The 19,235-nt window shown below is 35.6% G+C and overlaps 1 protein-coding gene across 3 annotated transcripts in view; it reads right to left on the reverse strand.

Moving 5' to 3' along the window:
- Nucleotides 1–2,756: 2,756 nt before the first annotated feature.
- Nucleotides 2,757–19,235, reverse strand: part of LOC135076233 (D-beta-hydroxybutyrate dehydrogenase, mitochondrial) — a 31,093-nt gene continuing 14,614 nt past the window's right edge. For all 3 annotated transcript variants that reach the window (XM_063970715.1, XM_063970714.1, XM_063970716.1), the window contains exons 4-8: nucleotides 12,965–13,168; nucleotides 11,092–11,245; nucleotides 8,617–8,804; nucleotides 6,690–6,863; nucleotides 2,757–4,698 (exon numbers count right to left, since the gene is read on the reverse strand). In XM_063970715.1, coding sequence (XP_063826785.1) covers nucleotides 4,540–4,698; nucleotides 6,690–6,863; nucleotides 8,617–8,804; nucleotides 11,092–11,245; nucleotides 12,965–13,168 — 879 coding nt within the window. In that variant the 3' untranslated portion in view covers nucleotides 2,757–4,539. The remainder of the gene's footprint in view (nucleotides 4,699–6,689; nucleotides 6,864–8,616; nucleotides 8,805–11,091; nucleotides 11,246–12,964; nucleotides 13,169–19,235) is intronic.

Genomic DNA, 19,235 nt, shown 5'->3' on the forward strand with positions numbered 1-19,235 from the left:
GTTATGCTATAAACATTTGAAAACTATTAAAAAACGCCGCGCGCGAATCATTTCCAATGATGCCCCTTGAAACGCCGCGCTTCGCTTAAACGCTCTTAAGTAGAACATTTTCTAAAAACTTAAGCAGTTAGCGGCAATAGGTGGCCCTCGCGCAAGTACTAGCAGTGGGCGCTAAGCCGAAGGGAGGGTGGTCTTTGTGAGGCGGCTGGGGATACAAAGATGTTTCAGTAATATACATTAACTTATTGAGATACTCCGACTGAGTGTTTTCATGCTTTTTCACTCCTCATTTTAATATTTTACAAGTTCACTATTTTTTAAAATGTTTTAAAGAATACTTTAGCGTCAGTTTATTTATAGTAGGTACTTATTTCGGCACATAAGTATAATTTATGGCTGCGTCTGATATTAAGTAGTATTATTGTTCTAGAAAACTAACACCCGTATTCACAAACGATGCTTGCTTAAGTGAATCAGAAAATCGTACGCACAGCGTTGAATAGAGCTCTGTGTTTGGTTGGTGTGTCACCCAGTGCGTCCACGCGCACTGTGAGACCTCATAGTAATGTTTGTGAATATGGGCGTAAGTTAATTTACACTAATCTCGTTCTACAAAATATCGGGGTACTACATTGAAAATAATTTTCGCATTAAAGAAACGCTTTTCCCACGGAAAGATCCAATATTCTTTTGTGAATATTTAATAAAGTATCCACTGTGCCAACAATAGAAAGATAACGAGCTAACAAAAACCGAAAAGACATGAATTTTTGGGTGACCATAACATTTTCGTGATGGCATTGTTAGTCGCTAACTGAAGATTAATGTATGTCAATGTAAACGCACGATTAACGCTTAGTAAATGGAAAGCTAATGACTCGTAGCAGTCATTGTAGTTGTGTAAGGTAGGCAGCACACGAATATATATATATTTATCGTATTTATTATGTACCTACACCACATATGTAGGCAAGTATACTTCTCATTACATATTTGGTAAGAATTTTTGTAAAATGACATCTCATTTCCTTTCGTGCTTATTTCTTTTTAAACTAAGTTCACGAACTCCGAATCAGAAACTTTTACATTACCATATAAAGGTACATTTATGAACATGAACCTTGTGTAACTTCATAATTAGGTTAGATACATTTATTACGTAGGTAAGTAATTGTTTTGTTACACTTTATTCGGAGAATAGTTGTGCCGGCGACTGTGACCACGTGCGGCCATACAAAATCTTTGAACAAGTAGGACATGACATAATTCTTTTTTTAAATTAAAATCGATTATTTTCGATCATTTTTAAAATTACTTTTTTTTTTTTTTTTTTTTTATGTGATAGGAGGCAAACGAGCAAACGGATCACCTGATGGTAAGTGATTACCGTCGCCCATAGACACCCGCAGACCCAGGGGCGTTACAGGTGCGTTGCCGGCCTTTAAGGTAAAGATACGCTCTCCTCTTGAAAGCTTGCAGGTCGTATCCGTCCGGAAACACCGCAGACGACAGTCCATTCCACAGTTTGGTTGTACGGGGCAGAAAGTTTCTAGAGAAACGTACTGTTGTGGACTGCCAACCATCTAAGTGCTGGGGGTGGAAGTGCTGTCGGGTAGATCGGTGGCGAAAAGTGGCGGCAGGAATAAGTCCGGATAATTCTTCGGAGCACTCCCCGTGATACATGCGATACTTTGATCACGTTGATTAATTTACTGGCGTATTACTTACATAAAATATTTATACATAAAATATTTATTTATTAGATTTTACAAAAAATATTTAGTACAGTTTCCCTACTTATTGCCTAATATGTATATACATAGCTTGAGATTAGAAGTTTCTTTCGTTTTATTCGGATCTGGGTAAGTAGCAAGTACTCTGGCAGGACAGAGCAACACGGTTTTAATATTTAAACCGAAGATTACGAATCATATTACTTTTAGTAGTTAATTTTGCAGTGAAATTGATTCCGCAAATATTCTGTACAATTTCTACAAATTAAAAAATTGCATAGGTATTACACAAAACATATCAGATTTAGATTTCAGATAGTATTTACTAGAAACCTATATTCTGTTTTTTCTTGTACCATGGAAATGTAGAGTTAGTATGGTACAGAGGACCAGTAACAAAGATTTTTTGGGAAGGATCTATAGACTTTATCTATCTTAGTTATGATGGAGAGCAAACCCAAAGTCAAGGGGCAAAGGTTTGACTGGGTTTGAGATCAATGCCACCCTTTGCGGCTATCGCTCTGAATTAGTCAATTCAATTTGTGACCTTGTAGGCCCTCAGTCAGTGATTCACTTCATAATTAAATTGAGGATTTGGGCATGTTTGACTAAATTGCTTTAGACATTACTACAACTTCATTCCAAGGAAAGCTAAGTTCTGTGTCGAATTTCGCTGAAAATTTCCATCGGTTTTATTTCCCTAGACAGGCGAATGTAGATATATTCAACATATTTTTAAAGTAGGAAACTTTTAGGTTAAACCAAATTGGGTCAGGTGGTACCGGTAGGCAGCAAAACGCGATAAGTCGGCCGATACCGCGGGCGACTTCCAAGACGTTTGCTGCGGCTTTGCCCAAACTACTGCCATGTTATGATTGTATTATGAGAATCCAATTTCTGAAAGTTTACAAAACACATCGTGTTTCCTTAGTAAACTAAATACCCACTTTATGTTTGTTTCAGATCAAATCAGATGAGGATTAGAGAGGTAGGTAGCAAACAAAAGGCATACAAGAGCAACACTCATTTTTGTGTATAGTATTTTATTACGAGAAGTATTCCAGTCATGACACACATAAAAAGTAATAACAGATAAAATGTTTTTAAACTGCACTGAAATGCACTTAAAACTATTAAGTGTGTTGTTCAGACTAGAATTACTTGATGCATTTTTAACGCTAACACCTGCTGCTGCAATATCTTAAAACGACTTCATAACAAAAATTGTAAGTTAGAAACCACCTTATATTTAGGTACATAAAATTAGAAAACGTAATGGATATCTTAAAGAACAAAATGTAATTTATGATGAATAATACTTATTGCTAACAATATCAACTACGGCTAGGTACCTAGATGCATGCACACCAATAACGTCGTCATTTTACAAACTAAGTATATAGTCATGAACAAAACAACAAATGGACGATCTAATAAAGCATAGACACGGTCAGTTTTGCATACGATAGCAACTTTTAACGCGCTGCTAGCACGACGAGAATAACTCATAAAAATCATTAAATGCGAAAATGGATCAGAGGCGTGTGCGAATGACGGTTTTGATCGAGTGCCAATAATGAGGACGGACCTATACCTACGTGCACATCACTGCCTATATTTAGGGGCCCGGAAAATAACATCAATCTTGTGTAAACAAATTAACTTTTGGGAGAATATCTACTTACATCTGATATTTGAGTGCATAATGGTATGAAAACTTAACAAATATCATAAACGAAGAGAACTTTTGAGCATATGTTTATAAGATGTAAAAAACACTCACAAACTCTTTGGAAAATAATTATGCAGAGATAATAACCTATTCATTTTAATAATTATAAGCCGCCACCGCCACAGCGAATTCTCTTGGTAGATAATGTTCCATCATGATAATGTATTTGACAACGGTCAGCTTTGTTAAGTAAAGGGGGATAAAAGAGAAGGAGGGTATTTTCAGGGGGTTTTTAAAACAGTATCAGTCCATCAGTATCAGCGGAAGTTTTCTGCTAACGAATCTCCGCGAACGTGTTCGAGTGGGTGGGCGGCTAAATGATCAGCAAACTTGCACCAACTAAAGAGCTTACGTAACTCATGTGGCTCCGTCGGCCTCATTTGCCGAACGGGTATCCCGTCCAACATTGATTATTAAAGTTAGGCTCTTTGAATATAGCAATACCAACGTGGGCAACATTCATTTTCAAAACTACGAACAACAAAACTATGAACAATTTGAATCATTGATCAGAACGGTTCAAACTCTCATTTTTTCAGATTGGAGTTTATTTTGTTGTATTTACAGCACATTTTTAAATATTTTTACAATTCTAAGCCCTTACAATCGCACGTTCCATACAGCTTTGGTGTTCTTTGAATAATTTCCATCATCTGTCAAACATCGACGGTATTTCAGGAATTGGGTCGGTGTGATATTTCCCCGTGACAACTGCGCGCAGAATGGCAAGCTCGATTTCAATTAAGCCCGTATTGTTTTTCTCATAGCTTTTGGCATACATAATTTAAATTAACATACAATGAAGCTTCCTAATTAGATAACAATTGTTGAAATAAGCGAATAAGAAACGCAAAAATGAGCTTGGATATACGTAACAAAATAAACCGAAACATGGTCACAAAATGGTTTTAAATCATTCCTGTAATAAATCAATCATTAAGAATCTCGGACTACATCATGGAACATAAACGCAAGTTTCTAACGGAACAGCATCTAGTTAGTGCTCAAATCTATTAAGCTTGCCACTCTGTGCCGAATCCTGTTCAAACATTGGCCTTGTGTGTGCAGGTCGGTTTAATCGGAGTAGAGTCCTTCGTACAAAGAGCGGGGCAGGTGCTCGGCGAGGATGGACTTCAGCTTCTCGCGAGGGGATACCGGGGTGTAGCGCGCCAGGGGGAAGGTGCGGGTCACGCCGTCGCTCAGGGCCCTCGTCACAGCCGTCAGGTCAGCGTCCTGGATGAAATTACCAGTTAAAAATACCGTAATCTGGTACGGAAATTAACGTTCGTGACAGATTTTATTTCGAGATTTCTTCACCAAGCAATAGTTACGAACTGAAAGACGTAGCGAAGCGATTTCGGAATTGAATGCTGTCACGAATGTCACTTTGTCTAGGGTGATAGGCATAACGAGTCGACAGCACCTCAGATTACACATTACACTGGTAAATAGCATCTATCACGATCGCATATAAACATGCCAAAGTGTTTAGTTTGATGTGCTGTCGTTTACAGACGACAATTAATACAATAGAAGTAGAATAGTACCCGTACCGGCTGAAACTAAAGACTTTTCAGTTGTAGCTACACACTCTTCAGTGAAGAGGTATCGATCCTGTAAGTACCTATCAGTTTTTCAGTAAGGTAAAGTCCCAACGTGCCCCAAAGATTTGACGATCAAACAATCGTAAATTGAGAGAAAAAAATTACCTTAATATAGGTAAGTACAAACCTAGTTAATGTTTGTGTGAACAGAAAATGAATATTTTATGACTAAGTTATTATTTAACTCCTGAAAGAAAGGTCGTTTTGTAAAAGTTTCAAGTAATTTAATATTATTATTACGAACTACGACAATAATAAGAGTAGGTATAAAATGCATATTAGGATTTCTTTTACGTATGGAATTCGAAGTGAATGATGATTTAAATAACAAATGTCCTGGAAGCTGAAAAAATATCAATCCAAAATCCAGTTCTTAATAAATTGACTTAAATGTAAAGGCATACGCAAAAGTTTACAACGTGAACGTTGAACTTGACTTGTTTGCCAGACTTGTTTATCTTTTGTAGCACTACGTTTTTATTTCACGTATTCTAGACATTTCGTATACTTACGTCACCGCCTAGTTAATGTGTTGAAAATAATTTCTACGAAACCTAGAACTTTGTTCGGAATATAGGTATAAGCAGCGGCGATGTCGCAAAGTGAATTTAAAACCGTTTTATTACAAAGGGCTCGGTGCTGATTACATTAACGTAACACGATAAAATACCCAATTTAGGGATGGGAGATTCAAGAGAAATTAGAAGCATATTTTCATAAACTAAAGCCTTGTTTGGAAGAGTTATTTTTCAGTCTTGTCCTTACAACATAAAAAGGTAAATTATGTTTAAAGCCTAGGTACTCAGGTAAAGTATGTAAATATCAGAGAGTGAATGTAATATGTTTAAAAGGCTGTCCATATACGATGCTTAAGTTATTATTCAGGAAATTCCTTTTTACGTTTGACCCTTTGAGTACGCATACGTATCATAACTTCGCTTTTGATAGGCAGCTAATACGTTCAAAGTTAATAAAAGCGGAATAAAAATTGGATCGGAGTGCTCGGAGAATTCCTTTCACGTTTTCTAAAATGATACCATACAAGTAATTAACATGTTAATTGGTAAAGTAGAAGTAGGTACGTACCTATGAATGATTTTATGTTGATCGAGTTAGGATGTAAAGGTAAAAATGCTGTGTTGGTTGATATTGCAATTTGACAGTTGCATAACAAAAGTTCATCGTCATTCCGACATTTCAGCCGGAATGAAACTGTAAAAGATTCAGCGGGCAGTAACGTGTTCGTCATAAAATATGATGACATGGATGTGTGGCAACGAATTCATTGTAAATGCAAGTGAAATTTGCAGAGCTAGTATTTTCGTGCAGTTTTAAAATAATTTTAGAACAGCCCTTTATTCAGTTTTATCAACGAGTCTTCGCCTCTAGATAAAATACAGAATAAAGGCATGAGAAATGGGGTCGAGGAATGGTTTTGCAATATAATGAGTACCTAGATAATTTGTTTGTTAAATGAATTGAAATGTTTGCGTTTGTATCCATTTAGCAACATTTTTTAACTGCCTAAATTTCCCTAATTTTATTAAGAGTTACATAAAGAAACATCTCGTAGTAGCCCTATAGAAGATAAGCCCACACTAAATTAGGTGTGACACTTACAGCGCTTTTGGTGTATTTCTCGAGGCTCCGAAGTGCCTGCTCGAAGTAATCCTCGCCATATGCGCCCTTCTGCTCGTCGCTGAGCCGCTTCCACATGTCCCTAGCTTGTTCCAGAAGTTTCTCCTCGTTGAGCCAAGCGCTCCCTGTTGTGTACTCGCCAGCCGCTACCACCACCTGGTCAGGAGGACTTGAATTAATAAAGCCGTAACACGGTAAATATAAAGCTAAAAACTTTTAAACCCACTTTCTGACAATAGCAGCTCAATCAAACCAAATGTGTAGGTATTTTACTAATTAACTAATAGTTAGCGAATGCGACGACAATCTATCGATAAATGCTACTGCTACTCTACCTATGATCAACAAATCTCTTTGTGAGCATCATCGTAATTTGCTGGCTGAAATAACAAGTGAAATGCCATTTCACGTTGACATTTCAGGTTTTTGCTGAAATATCATCATGTGTTACCTATAAAAACTATAGTTACCTGCGAGATTGTACGCCGAACACAAAATTACTTTTGAATTCAATTTCGAAAGTTTGGAGTTAAGTGAATTGGGTGGTTTTGAATAATACAAGCTAGGCAGCCACTGCTGAATAGTCAGTACAATAACGTGGGATATTTTATTTAGAAAATTTAAGTGCCATAAGCCTAACATTTACTAACACAGTGGTTTCGGGTGAAAAATCTGACGTCATGCATGGAAATAATGTTATTAGATGAGCTCACGTAGTTAATGTTACCTTGATGAGCTTATTATTTATGCAAAAGTCGTGCCCGCAGACTACGTATAGTTCATTATACAGCCATCCGCCATGTGGCCACAAAGTTTCAGCATACTTATGTATTATGAAAATGTAGAAGGTGCCTATCGCCGGCTTAACTTTTGGGAATCTTAAATATAATATTATCATCTCCTGTCTGACTTATTAATGTTACATTGAAATATATTTGTGCAGTAAATTATAAATTATATCTATTGTGTCGAATTTCGTATACAGTCAGCATTTCGACATTCTTCAATAAATGTTACACAAATGTAGAGTATTTTTATTTTATTTTTTTATTTTTTCTTTATTAAGGAAACAAACAGCATGAGTTTATACATGTGAACTTAAAAAATAATAAAAACAGTACAGTAGCCTAATCAGTTTCCACAGATAAACTTTACAAGTTAATCGAAAGTTATGCAGATGTTAGGCTTTTCAGTCATCGGTTTATTCCATGAATTTTTCAAGTGATGTGATAGCTGTCCCTACCGCACTTTGCATCAACATTTACCTACGTCCCTTGGGAGCAGGGTTTCCGTCGCAGGAACCTTCATGCACGTCACTGAATTGATATGAGACACGACACGACGCAGTGCACTCAAACCCCTAGCCCCGGCTCTCACAGCGCTTAAATGAGCATGACGTACAGAATCTCCACTTAGCATAATGCAACTTTCGCTGACTAGCTTTTTAGGTATTCTGGTGTCAGGCTTCATTATGTTAATGATATGATAACGATGAATGTATTTACAAAACATTTGTGAGACACGATAAAGCATGCATGCTTATAATATCGGTATTCTTAGTATTTCTAAATCTCTTCATGTTTTGTGTTGTGTATAATATGCATTATGTAACAGGCATTCGCATTTTGTTGTCCTTCAATTTTAATTATGCATTATATGTATTAGTGAAGGTTTATAATCAAGAGGGGCATTCTGTCAATGAGTTTCTAAAAAATATTACATACCGAGTATGCATTCTAAATACCAAAGTTATAGAGATTTTCTTCTCTTATTGTTTGTGGGAAATGCACACAATATTAAATAAAATATTGGTATCATTGTCAGTATAAAGACGGGACATCAAAAGGTCAGATTCATTACTTCATTACGACACTGCAATGAGAGACACAAGTTTAATAAAGGCTCTTACCACATCTACGCCTCTAGGCTTCAGTTCCCTGCGCAGACAGGCGGCCATGGCGTCGAGAGCGGCGAGCGAGGCTGCGTGCACACCGCGTACGGGAGCGGCCACGTGCGTCAGGATCGAGGAAGCCAGCACCACGCGACCGCGAGCACGACGCACCAGCGGCAGCATGACTTGCACCAGGCGGGAAGGACCTGTGTGAAGAATATAAGATTTTAAACTTTCGCGTTCCATATCAACTAAAATAGAAAGACACGGGTCTTAACGCGACGTTTATTAATGAGTTACATTATGTATGTGTGAAGAAGTTAATCTATAAATGTATACCGCTCACTGATTAATCAAGAAATCTCAGCAACAGTAGTAGACATCAGCTAAGAACGGCTTTTACGAAACTCCGACCCTGAGGGAGTAAAACGCGGCCCACGCGTACGAAGTCACGAGCGGTCGCTAGTCTGCTTAATAAAGTTTCCCGTGGATGTAGTAAGTGATGAATAAGGGAGAATTAATATGTGAACATTAGACATATTCTACACGATAAGCCCATTTATATTTGTCGTCTAAAAGAATCGATAAGATTGTATAATGGCCCGCTTTCTATCATATCATGTTACCTGGGAGTTAATATAACGTGTAGGTACTGTATGTAGGTATCAATTTCTGAAAATATTCCGCTTAAAGAACTAATTAACAATTCGATTAAGCTACGTAGAATCAACAAATACTTATGCTGATCAATTTATTAGTTCTACCATTTGCCACTGATACTTGTGTAGATATTGACATCACAGGCCACAGCACATCTAGGTAATAAAAATCTAAACTCTATACCTACTAAGATCTAGGGATTTATCTTTAACTACTGGTCCTGGAAAAGTACTGATTTCTATGAAGTACCTACTTACGTACCTAACTTTGAACAGACTTTCTTAGATATAATTAACCAGAAAGTCTGCAAAGTTTGATCGAAGTTAACTCGGATGGAATCTTTTTCGTGAGCTGTTTACTTATTGAGTGAGTAAAGTTCTTGATCATTTATATGGATATTATGATTTGTATTTCTCGCGTAATTTAACTTAATAACAGCAATTTGTACTACTTATTAAGTATAAGTGGCATCTAAATTATTCCGAGTATTTCTCATAAACATGAAGTAATTAAGATGAAATGGTTCCGGAAATTATACAGACACAGCACATTCGTAACGACCATAAGTAGAAGTTATGGTACATATTTCAGAATACAGGGATTGTTGAACATTTTGAGCTAAATAAATCAATAAAAATACAGTCGAATGATACTTTCATCAACATATTATTATTATATTGTAATCACTGGGTTGTTGTTGTGAATGAATTTGTATTATTATTTAGTAGTATGAATAGAAAACCTATTGGCAATGGTCTTTTGTATTAACTTATTTACCTGTCATTGTTTTAAATTATTACGTGTTAATCTGTTAAAATGATATTCTTCATATTATAAGTAAAGCAAAGGTAAACATTTAATCGAATTAGTTGTTGTTAGGCTTCCCAAGAATTATTCAGAAAGTTTTAATTTGATTTCACCCGCACAAAAGCTGTTTTTCAAGAGCTTCAAGGGTCCTCTTTGTAATGTACGACGAATACCAGAAATCAGGCTTATATTAATTATATTGGAAATTCAGCTACACACTGGGCCATAATAAGAAGTAATTATACAAAGACTATTAAAATGTTGCAAAGTAAGAATTACCATCAGTCTTAATAAACTGCTAAGACTATTAATTAGCGGCGTTCTCATACAATGTTACTATGAACGAAGTATGAACTATAAAACTTAATAAAATGTATGCTCCATTTGCAAAATAATATTGATTTTTTATAAGAACTGTAGTTAAAACTCTGATGTCTTACATTATTAGCCGCCAAAGACATCAGGCGCAAACTTAACGTGAAATTCTGTAAAGGAAGGACTACGACGAACCATTCTTAGAATTAGTAACAAAGATACAAGGGGATTACTACGAGTATTTATTATGATTTTGTGTATCAGTGTCGTAGCGACACGATGTGAGGTTAATCTGTTACTACGATATATTGGCTGACATCTGGTTAGTAAATCTGGCATGACAAAAGTTATGATAACAATGGAATGTAATTAAATTTTCTTTTTGTAATGTCGTCAATTATTACGGGATACAAGAGGTGTTGTAACCCGTAGCGCCATCTACGACGATTCGTAGACTATTACCGGCGTCGTAGTCACTTGTTGGCTCTTTACATTTATTGTTAGGTATCTATCTATAAACTTCATTTAATTTTTCTAATAATTACAACTATAATAAGCAATACATTAAGAAAAGCTTCGCTAATCATTTAAAAGATTTTCCTGAAAATTTCGTAGTCCGTAGCGCCATCTACGACACGCGCAAGTACTACGGTTGGAAAGCGTGTCGTAGCGCCGCATATCGTAATTTCGTAGCACTGTGTGTTTACTCACCCAACAAGTTAACGTCCATTGCTCGCTTGATAACGGAGAAAGGCACCCATTCTAGTTCGCCGAGTGCACACCAGGATTCGCAGTTTACGATGGCCCAGAGACCCTGCGCGCCCTCTGGTAGGTGGTCCACGATGTATAAGCTTGCCGACAGAATCTACACAAGAAGGTTCGTGTAAGTTCAACATGCTGGAAATTGAATAAACTAGTAACTGAGTATCATTGAGTTTGTTGAGAGTTAAACAGAGGGCGCAAGTAGTTCTTTTGTAACTCCAAAATCAACATAATTAGCATGTAACTATTTTGGAAAACAAAAGGAATCTATATTCAAAAGAGAGCTTCAAGTTACAATAAATATACTGAAATATTAATTTTATTTTTTATTTTCAAACAGATTTTGAAAAAGAAATTCAATTGACCAATGTGGCTTACTTACAATGTCATTTAAACCTAATAATAGATTTGAAGGGATGAATATAATAGACTGATAATACGAGTAATTAATACTCGACGGGACAATATATTCTTGATTAAGGATTACTGCTTTTAAAGGCTAATCAAGTACCAAAGTGTATATGTTGGCTGAATTCGTTTATTTTCCCCGATGACGCTTCCCGGCGTTGATCAATCAGCCGGCCGCTTCGGAGGCGTCCCACCGGAATAATTATTTACGCGGTGTATTATTACGAGCGAACAAATGTAATTAAAGTTTTTGTTCACGACATTTTCCCAATAAAGTGTTCGAGTGTGGTAAACATTGCGAGTATCTTTGTAATTTATAACAATGATGTTTAAGTAACAACATCAAATACGCGAGTCGTTATCAAACATAAGTATTCCACGATAGGAGTACTGTAGCGAGAGTTCAAATATTGGATATTAGAGATGTGTAGGCGGCAGGGTGAGGTTCGTGATTTTAATATTTTCTTTTTTCGTTGTTGGCCTGAATTAATTTAGCGTCATGTACACCCTCAAGGTGATGTTTGCTGGGAGCGGTACATGTACGAAATTAATCTACAAAGGATAGACACTCTACAAGCCTTAATTAGAGACGTGGCGAGCAGTGAGGTAAAAGCGGGGTTATTAATTTACTGCGATCACACTTCGATACTTTTGAATTAATTTGATTGCATTGCAGAGAAATGGAAGACACAATTTAATAGTACCTATCGACTTTTCATTTTACATAAGGACGGCAAGAGTTTTACTAATTCCGATTTTCCTAAACACTCCAAACTCAATTCAGACTGAAAAGTAGTTTCAACGCTGTGATTGGTCTTATTTCAGAATTCATCCAATCACGGTCCTCAAATTAGGTTTAAAAGTTCAAATCGAGTTTTGAGTGTCATTTTAGAATACCAACCTTGATTTCGCTAAGAAGTAGCCTACTTACTTAACAGTTTTCTTTTATTTTCTTTCAAATACATATTGGGAGTTTAAATAGTTTGGTCCTCAGCTTTTTAAAGTATGTTCTGTCCAGTTACAGTAATGCCTTTCTTTTTATTCGGCATTTTAAAGATAGACAGAACTGTATACCATTAATTGAAAAAAATGTTGATACACGATTATTACAATTATCTAATAGGACAACCAAGACATACACTGAAACCATCTTTACAACATTTTTTACTAAATATAAGTGCTGCCTTATAGGTTGCCACGGCATGCCGCTTAAAGAATCTTACCATGTCTAAGGCTGAGTTGCACCACCTAACTTTGACGTTTGTCAATATTAAAGTAAGATGGTGCAACCCAGCCTTAGTCAGAGCATTGGTCCAACAAGAAAAAAGTCGAGTGTAGGTAAAGTTAAGGGAAATAAAACTTGAAAATATCAAAATTGTGAAAGCGAATGCAAGCAATTTTAGCACATCCTCACCTGAGTTTCCGACGTGATGTCTAACTGGAGCGTGTGCAATCTCCCAGAGCAGTCTTCTTTGAGCATGTCCGCGTCAATGTTGCCCGCCTTGCTCTGGAAGCCGGCGAACACATGGTAGCCCATGTCGTCGAGCCGCCGGGCCAGCGCGTTCCCGAGCACGTTGTCACACCCTGTCACCAGCACTGCCTTCCCCGCCGCCGTGACCTGTCCAACGCATCATTTTAATCGTGCGTCCGCAAAATACTCGTATGAACAATGAAATGAATTGTGACTAAGTTTTCGGCGCTTCTTTTCAGATGTTTTTCTTGAAGCGCTCTGGATAAAAGAGTCATGAAACATGTAAAGGCTCCTAAGAGCAAAATTTTACGATTTGTAAGTGCTTATTCATTTAATCCGTATGAATAAAGAGATTTTTGATATCAAAACAATGTTTGAGTCCAGCAATACTCGTGTCTCAAAATATTTTGTATGCTGCCTATACGATTGTTCAACTCCTTGCACCACTTGAACGTGTTTGAAACTTTTTTAGTTGATTTTATTTTTTACATTCAGTGTTCACTAAAGATCAAATTTATTTTTTACATTCAGTGTTACTCTATGTCGTACTCGTCAAGTCTTATGATCGACTCAATGTAGGAATTTGTAGTAGGTACCTTTCTAATGGTGACAAAATTATTTGCATTCCCATTCCTTTGTAAAATTATAACAAAAGTCAAATTGTATGGTTGTCCCGTTGGGTGGTATAATAAAATTATTTAAAACCAACTCTACCTAACAGCATTCAAAGGAACATGTTTATATACATATATCTTCCTAATATTAGAATGTAATTTATTTGAATTACAGGTTATTCGCTCGAAGCTCGTAAATAAACAATTATTCTCGACTCGTGTTTAATTTTTAAGAGGTGATCTCGTGGAACGTATTGCAAGCTTCCTGTCTCTCCCAAGCCCGACGTAGGAGTACATGAGACGTTCCGTTTGTTTTCAAAGTACCAGATTAAATATTTCTCATCTGTGAATGAACGTTCCGCTATATTACCGTGTAAATGTGCGGCGATGAAATTAAGTTTTCGTCGAAAATAGACGGCGACAGGTTGATTGATGTCCGTTATAATAACTGCTGAGTGAATATTTTATCCAGGCGTTTGTTGGTTACCTACCTATGCGTGACGTAATCACGCTCGAGGTTAACTATTTCAGGGTTGCCTGATCGTTAATTCTTAATCTTCCAGTCCTCTCACTGTTCAAAGTCACGCACCAATCACAACCCGTGTTTGCATACTTGGTGATCGTAGGTTTTATGACTATTGCGACTCGTTCTGTAGATATAATCGCATCGACCCTTCGACCCCAGCGACCGCGCCGATGCATTTCAAAACAGGAATAGAAATAACTTCGCAATATTTCCAAAGACTTCTTAACGTAACTGAGTAAAACTAGTAAACAAGTTTTTTTAGGAGGGCAAAGCTTCTATTAGTTTTCTCGTTATTAAAGGAACTGAAGCACTAGAAATGAAACTCGAACGGCATTTAACGGTGGCTGTGATTTTAACCCGATAGAACTCGCGTGTAGATTTTATTGTTAGGAACGATATAAGTTGTTATTATTTTGTCTTCATCTGAAGAAATAGGATGTTTTATTATTTTGGCACTTAGCCAATAAATATTATTTAAAGTGAACGCATGCACAAACTTGGATTTCCATGTTTTGTTGAAGTGAACACTGTTGATCCTGCATACTAAGTAGTTGCCGAATTTGTTTACCGTTTATTTAATAGTATTTCCGAAAGTACATGATGTAAGGATTCATTTTGAAAATGAAATATTGTAATCTTTATGTTTCATATCGACACCTTCAGGTTCAATTGTCGTATAAACCATTTTGGCCAAATCGAGTTATATATACCATTTTAATCAGAATTTTTTTCTCTATCGAGCTGTATATTCGAAATGTTGAAATTCGCTAAAAAATGTTTATACGCCCCAAAAAACTATAGCCTAAAAGATAAATAAATACCTTATAAACAGTGTACAAACCGAACGCTTGTTTTTGGTATTTTTGCTAAGATGTATCAACCATACATTTTTTTTAAGCCAGGACGTAAAATACTTTCGTAATTGAAAATGGCTTTTACGCCTAAAGACATGGCGTTTTATGTCCAGATTCAACGTCGTAAGTCCACGTATTAAATATGGTAATTATCTGTTTCATATTCATATTCATTTATTTATTGCATCACATATGTATGTATGTACAGTAAGTAAGTTTTCCTTATTATAAAGTTAAAGAAAGTTGATTGTTTCTACTTTTAAAGATAATAACTCGATATATATGCTTTCCAGGTCCAGTACATCCGTGAATAGGGATGATGACTGGGTCATGAAATCGAAATTCTATTTAGTCCGTCAGACAGAGAATTAGAAAATTTAGACCCCATATTTCCCATAATCAAAGAATTACAGTATTATATTGAGTTGAAATGTCGCGTGACGTCACTTTTGAGTAAAAATTCTACTCAAGCGTGACGTATCGCGCCATTTCAACTCGATGTAGCACTGTTATCATTAAATTATGAAAGAAAATAAAAAAATATGAGTCTCATATTTTCCAATTATCTGTTTGAAGGACAAATAATTGAAATTTTGTCATCTAGCCTATTGATCTTGACTAAATGTGATGAATTCAAGACTTTTAAACAAAGAAAACAAGCCATAGTGTGCTCATGAAGGCTATTTATACCCTTTTGAGATGCTCTGTAATAGTTTATTACTTTACCAGTACTCCAACTTTTAATTGTTGCCAGTAGTGGTTATTTTTAGCTGTAATTTAAATTTGGGTTTCTTGTAAAGATATAAATTCCTTAGAGACATTATCAAAAAAATACAAATCCTTCGCCTGAGCATACTGGGGCTCTTCTCTTTATGCAAAATTTATCATAACCAAACGAAATCAATATGCGTCAGCAGAGAACCAGGAAAGCTGTCTTAATGTTTTGCTGTAAAGGTATTTTTTTGTTCAAAATTTATGGTGATTAGTTTTGTTTACAATTATTAGAAATATTATTTGTTTTGCCATAATTTTCCTGCAAAATTGTAAAAAAAAATGTTATTTTTCGTATGCAAGCAAATTTATTATTTCTACCTCAACCAAATATAGTTTTTATACTGTTAAATATCTTTGTGCAAATTCTCTAAACAACAAAAGCCTAGAAATAGTAAACAATACATTATTTACATACATAGTTTTAATAATACATTTGAATAAATCACTATATCAATGGGTATATAAACCAAAAAAAATACATCTAATGGTTTTTAAGCCATCAATTTCAGTCTCGTCTTTACAAAAAATTCAAATACGACGTAAAGAGTTATTTTTAGGTCAAATATAATGGGTCGTATAAACCACCGAGTGCCTTTTTCAACGACGTAACTCCAAGCTAACTTTAAAACTACTGAAGATGCCCATTTTTTAAATATTTAGACTTTTTCATCGCAAAAATTGAAAAATGTTTTCTCTTGGACATTTTTTTATAACTTCTCAAATAAAAAAGTTACGATTTTTTTATTAAAAAAAAAAACGTTTTTTGGCTCTCCTGAAAAGTAGGGTTTTGGTTTATACGACAATTGAACCTGAAGGTATCGATATCAACTAGTTTTCTACCCACTCGACTACAAGAATAAGATAGTATCTATTTTAAAATAGATTTGGAATACTATATTGTAAGGTACAAAATAGGATGCTCGTACTACATCAAAGGTTACAATAAATCTATTTCTGCGAGTGAATGAAACAGTATGGACCAAGGAAAGTGTAATGGATACGAACCCTAGCCACTCAACTAACTCGAATAAATAAAATAGTTGTGTAAAAAAAGAACACTAAAAATAATCTAAATATGGCGAGTGCTCGCGGGTTAATGACATAGTTTGTGAGTTATTGAGAGTAGCAGTTAGAAGCCTATTAATAAATATTTATGAAATAAAAATAATGTTTAGACAAACTTATTTTGTAATTGTATTTTTAATTGTATTAAAAAGTTAACTTTTATTTTTAAATAAAATGTTATTTATAAAACTTACCATGGAACTAGCTCGGGGACCTGTTTATTACAATTAAATAGGTCCCCGAGCTACGAGTAGTTCTATTTACTAAAAATTATGATTAAACTTTATAGACGACATATCTTTACAATTTACAAACAACATAAAAGGAAAAATACAGAATATTATCGAAAACGAAGCACTATGAGATTTATATATGGTTCATAGAAAATAGGATAGTAGTGTTCTTGGAAGGTAATATCGTCTTAGCGTCCTTGAGGAATAATATGTTTTCAAATAACCCGTATTCATATCAAAGTCCCATGCTTGAATTTAGACTACAAAGCAGTAATAAAAATGAGTTACACATATTTTATTTAGTGTGTCTATTCTGTAAAAACAGGACCATTAACCTATTTTAAATCGGACTTTCGAATGGATTGATGACGCAAGTGAGCCCCGAGGCTGGCACACTCACGCGCTCTCTCAGCCTTCGTAATGCGACACTTCGAGCACAATGTGTCACGTCAGATAAATCCGATTCCACGTTAGCATAAACTCGTTATTAATTAGACGATTCAATGAAACTTTATCAGTCTGAATGAGATATTCCCATTGACAATAAGCGGCTTTTTCAGCTTCAGCGGGAAATAGGTAAGCGCAGAGGGCTCTCGACGTTCTCAATGTTTTCAAGTTTCTTCATCTAATGGTTTTTTTTTCAATTTTTAGGTAAGTACTTAGGTTAATCATAACATGTATAATATTATCCCATCAAAAACAATACTTGTCAAAAAAACCAAGTCTCGCAACTCAGTTGTTCTACGGTAAAAAGTTGTGAGATCCATGTAATACCAAATCCAGGCCAGGAAATCTTTAACGTTTTACATAAATTATTGACTTGGCCATCGCACGAAATAATTTAATTTACACGTGTTTTAATGCGATGGCCAAGTCAATATATTTATATAAAACGTTAAAGATTTCCTGCAGGGCTAAGATGCGCGCCGTGATAAACTGCTGGCCTGGACTTGGTATTACATGGATCTCACAACTTTTTACCGTAGAACAACTGAGTTGCGAGACTTGGTTTTTTTGACAAGTATTGTTTTTGATGGGATCTCATTTCTTTTTGTATTTTGTAGACAGCAGTTATGTATCTAGAAAACTGGACCGAAATTGAAAAATTTTACTCGACTTGGCAGTTGCACTACCGTGCCCCCAAATATTTTAGTTTTTCCTTGATTCATACACCAAACACTATTTATATTCCAAATTTGAAGCTTCTAGGTCTGCTAGAAGTGCCTTAGAGTTTGATGATCGGTGAGTCAGTGAGTCAGTGAGTGACAAAATTAAGTAACTTTGACCCGTTATAATTCTTAAACTACTGGTTCAAATTGAATGAAATTTTAAATATACCGTGTCTTTACAATGCCTGCATAGCTAATGAAAATTCAGCCTTCTAGTTTTATCCACAACGAAGTTACAGGCGGTCGAAAATGGCCTGAATTGCTTCGAGAAAAGGATGGTACGGCCGTGCCGCTTTTTTGCTCGACTTGGTGGGGGCACTGCCGTGCCCCCAGATATCGATTTAACAATTTATTAGCTAATTGCCTGTTTTCTCTTGTGTTCATTTCAATAGTGATAAGTACGTTAGGTAGTTACATAGGAGCTAGGCTAGCAGGTAACAAAGTTTCTCCCATTTGGAATCCAGTTACAAATAGCCTCATTTGTAAACTGATATAAAACATTCGTGTATTTGTTGGTAATATGCACCGCTAGGCATTTTCTCGTATAGTTATATACCAGTGATGCAGATTATAACTTTTGTATATGCTAGGGTTTTGAAATAAACAGGAAGGAAAAAAATATTTAAAATTATTACTTGAAAATCTTAAAATTAATGGACGATAGTGGGAAAAAAACATATTGCTGCTGTAAACACTACAACGTAATCGGTACGTCGTTTTTCGAATCCGGCGATTGTGATAAGCCACAACATTCATATGCAAATTAAAATATAAATTATTCAAACTATTCAAATAATTAAAATGTAGAGAAGTAGGTACTTATCAAAGATCAACAGAGGCATAAGAAGAAAACTTTCTGTTGGTTTTAATAAGTTTTTGGAATAGTTAAGGGCTTAAAATAAAAGAAAATCCCGAAAGGATTTGTTTGTAAGAGTTTATTAAAGACAGAAAAGCAAGTCAAATTAATAACCATTCTTGG

Source organism: Ostrinia nubilalis, chromosome 11 (assembly GCF_963855985.1).
Source record: "Ostrinia nubilalis chromosome 11, ilOstNubi1.1, whole genome shotgun sequence".
NCBI lineage: Eukaryota > Metazoa > Arthropoda > Insecta > Lepidoptera > Crambidae > Ostrinia > Ostrinia nubilalis.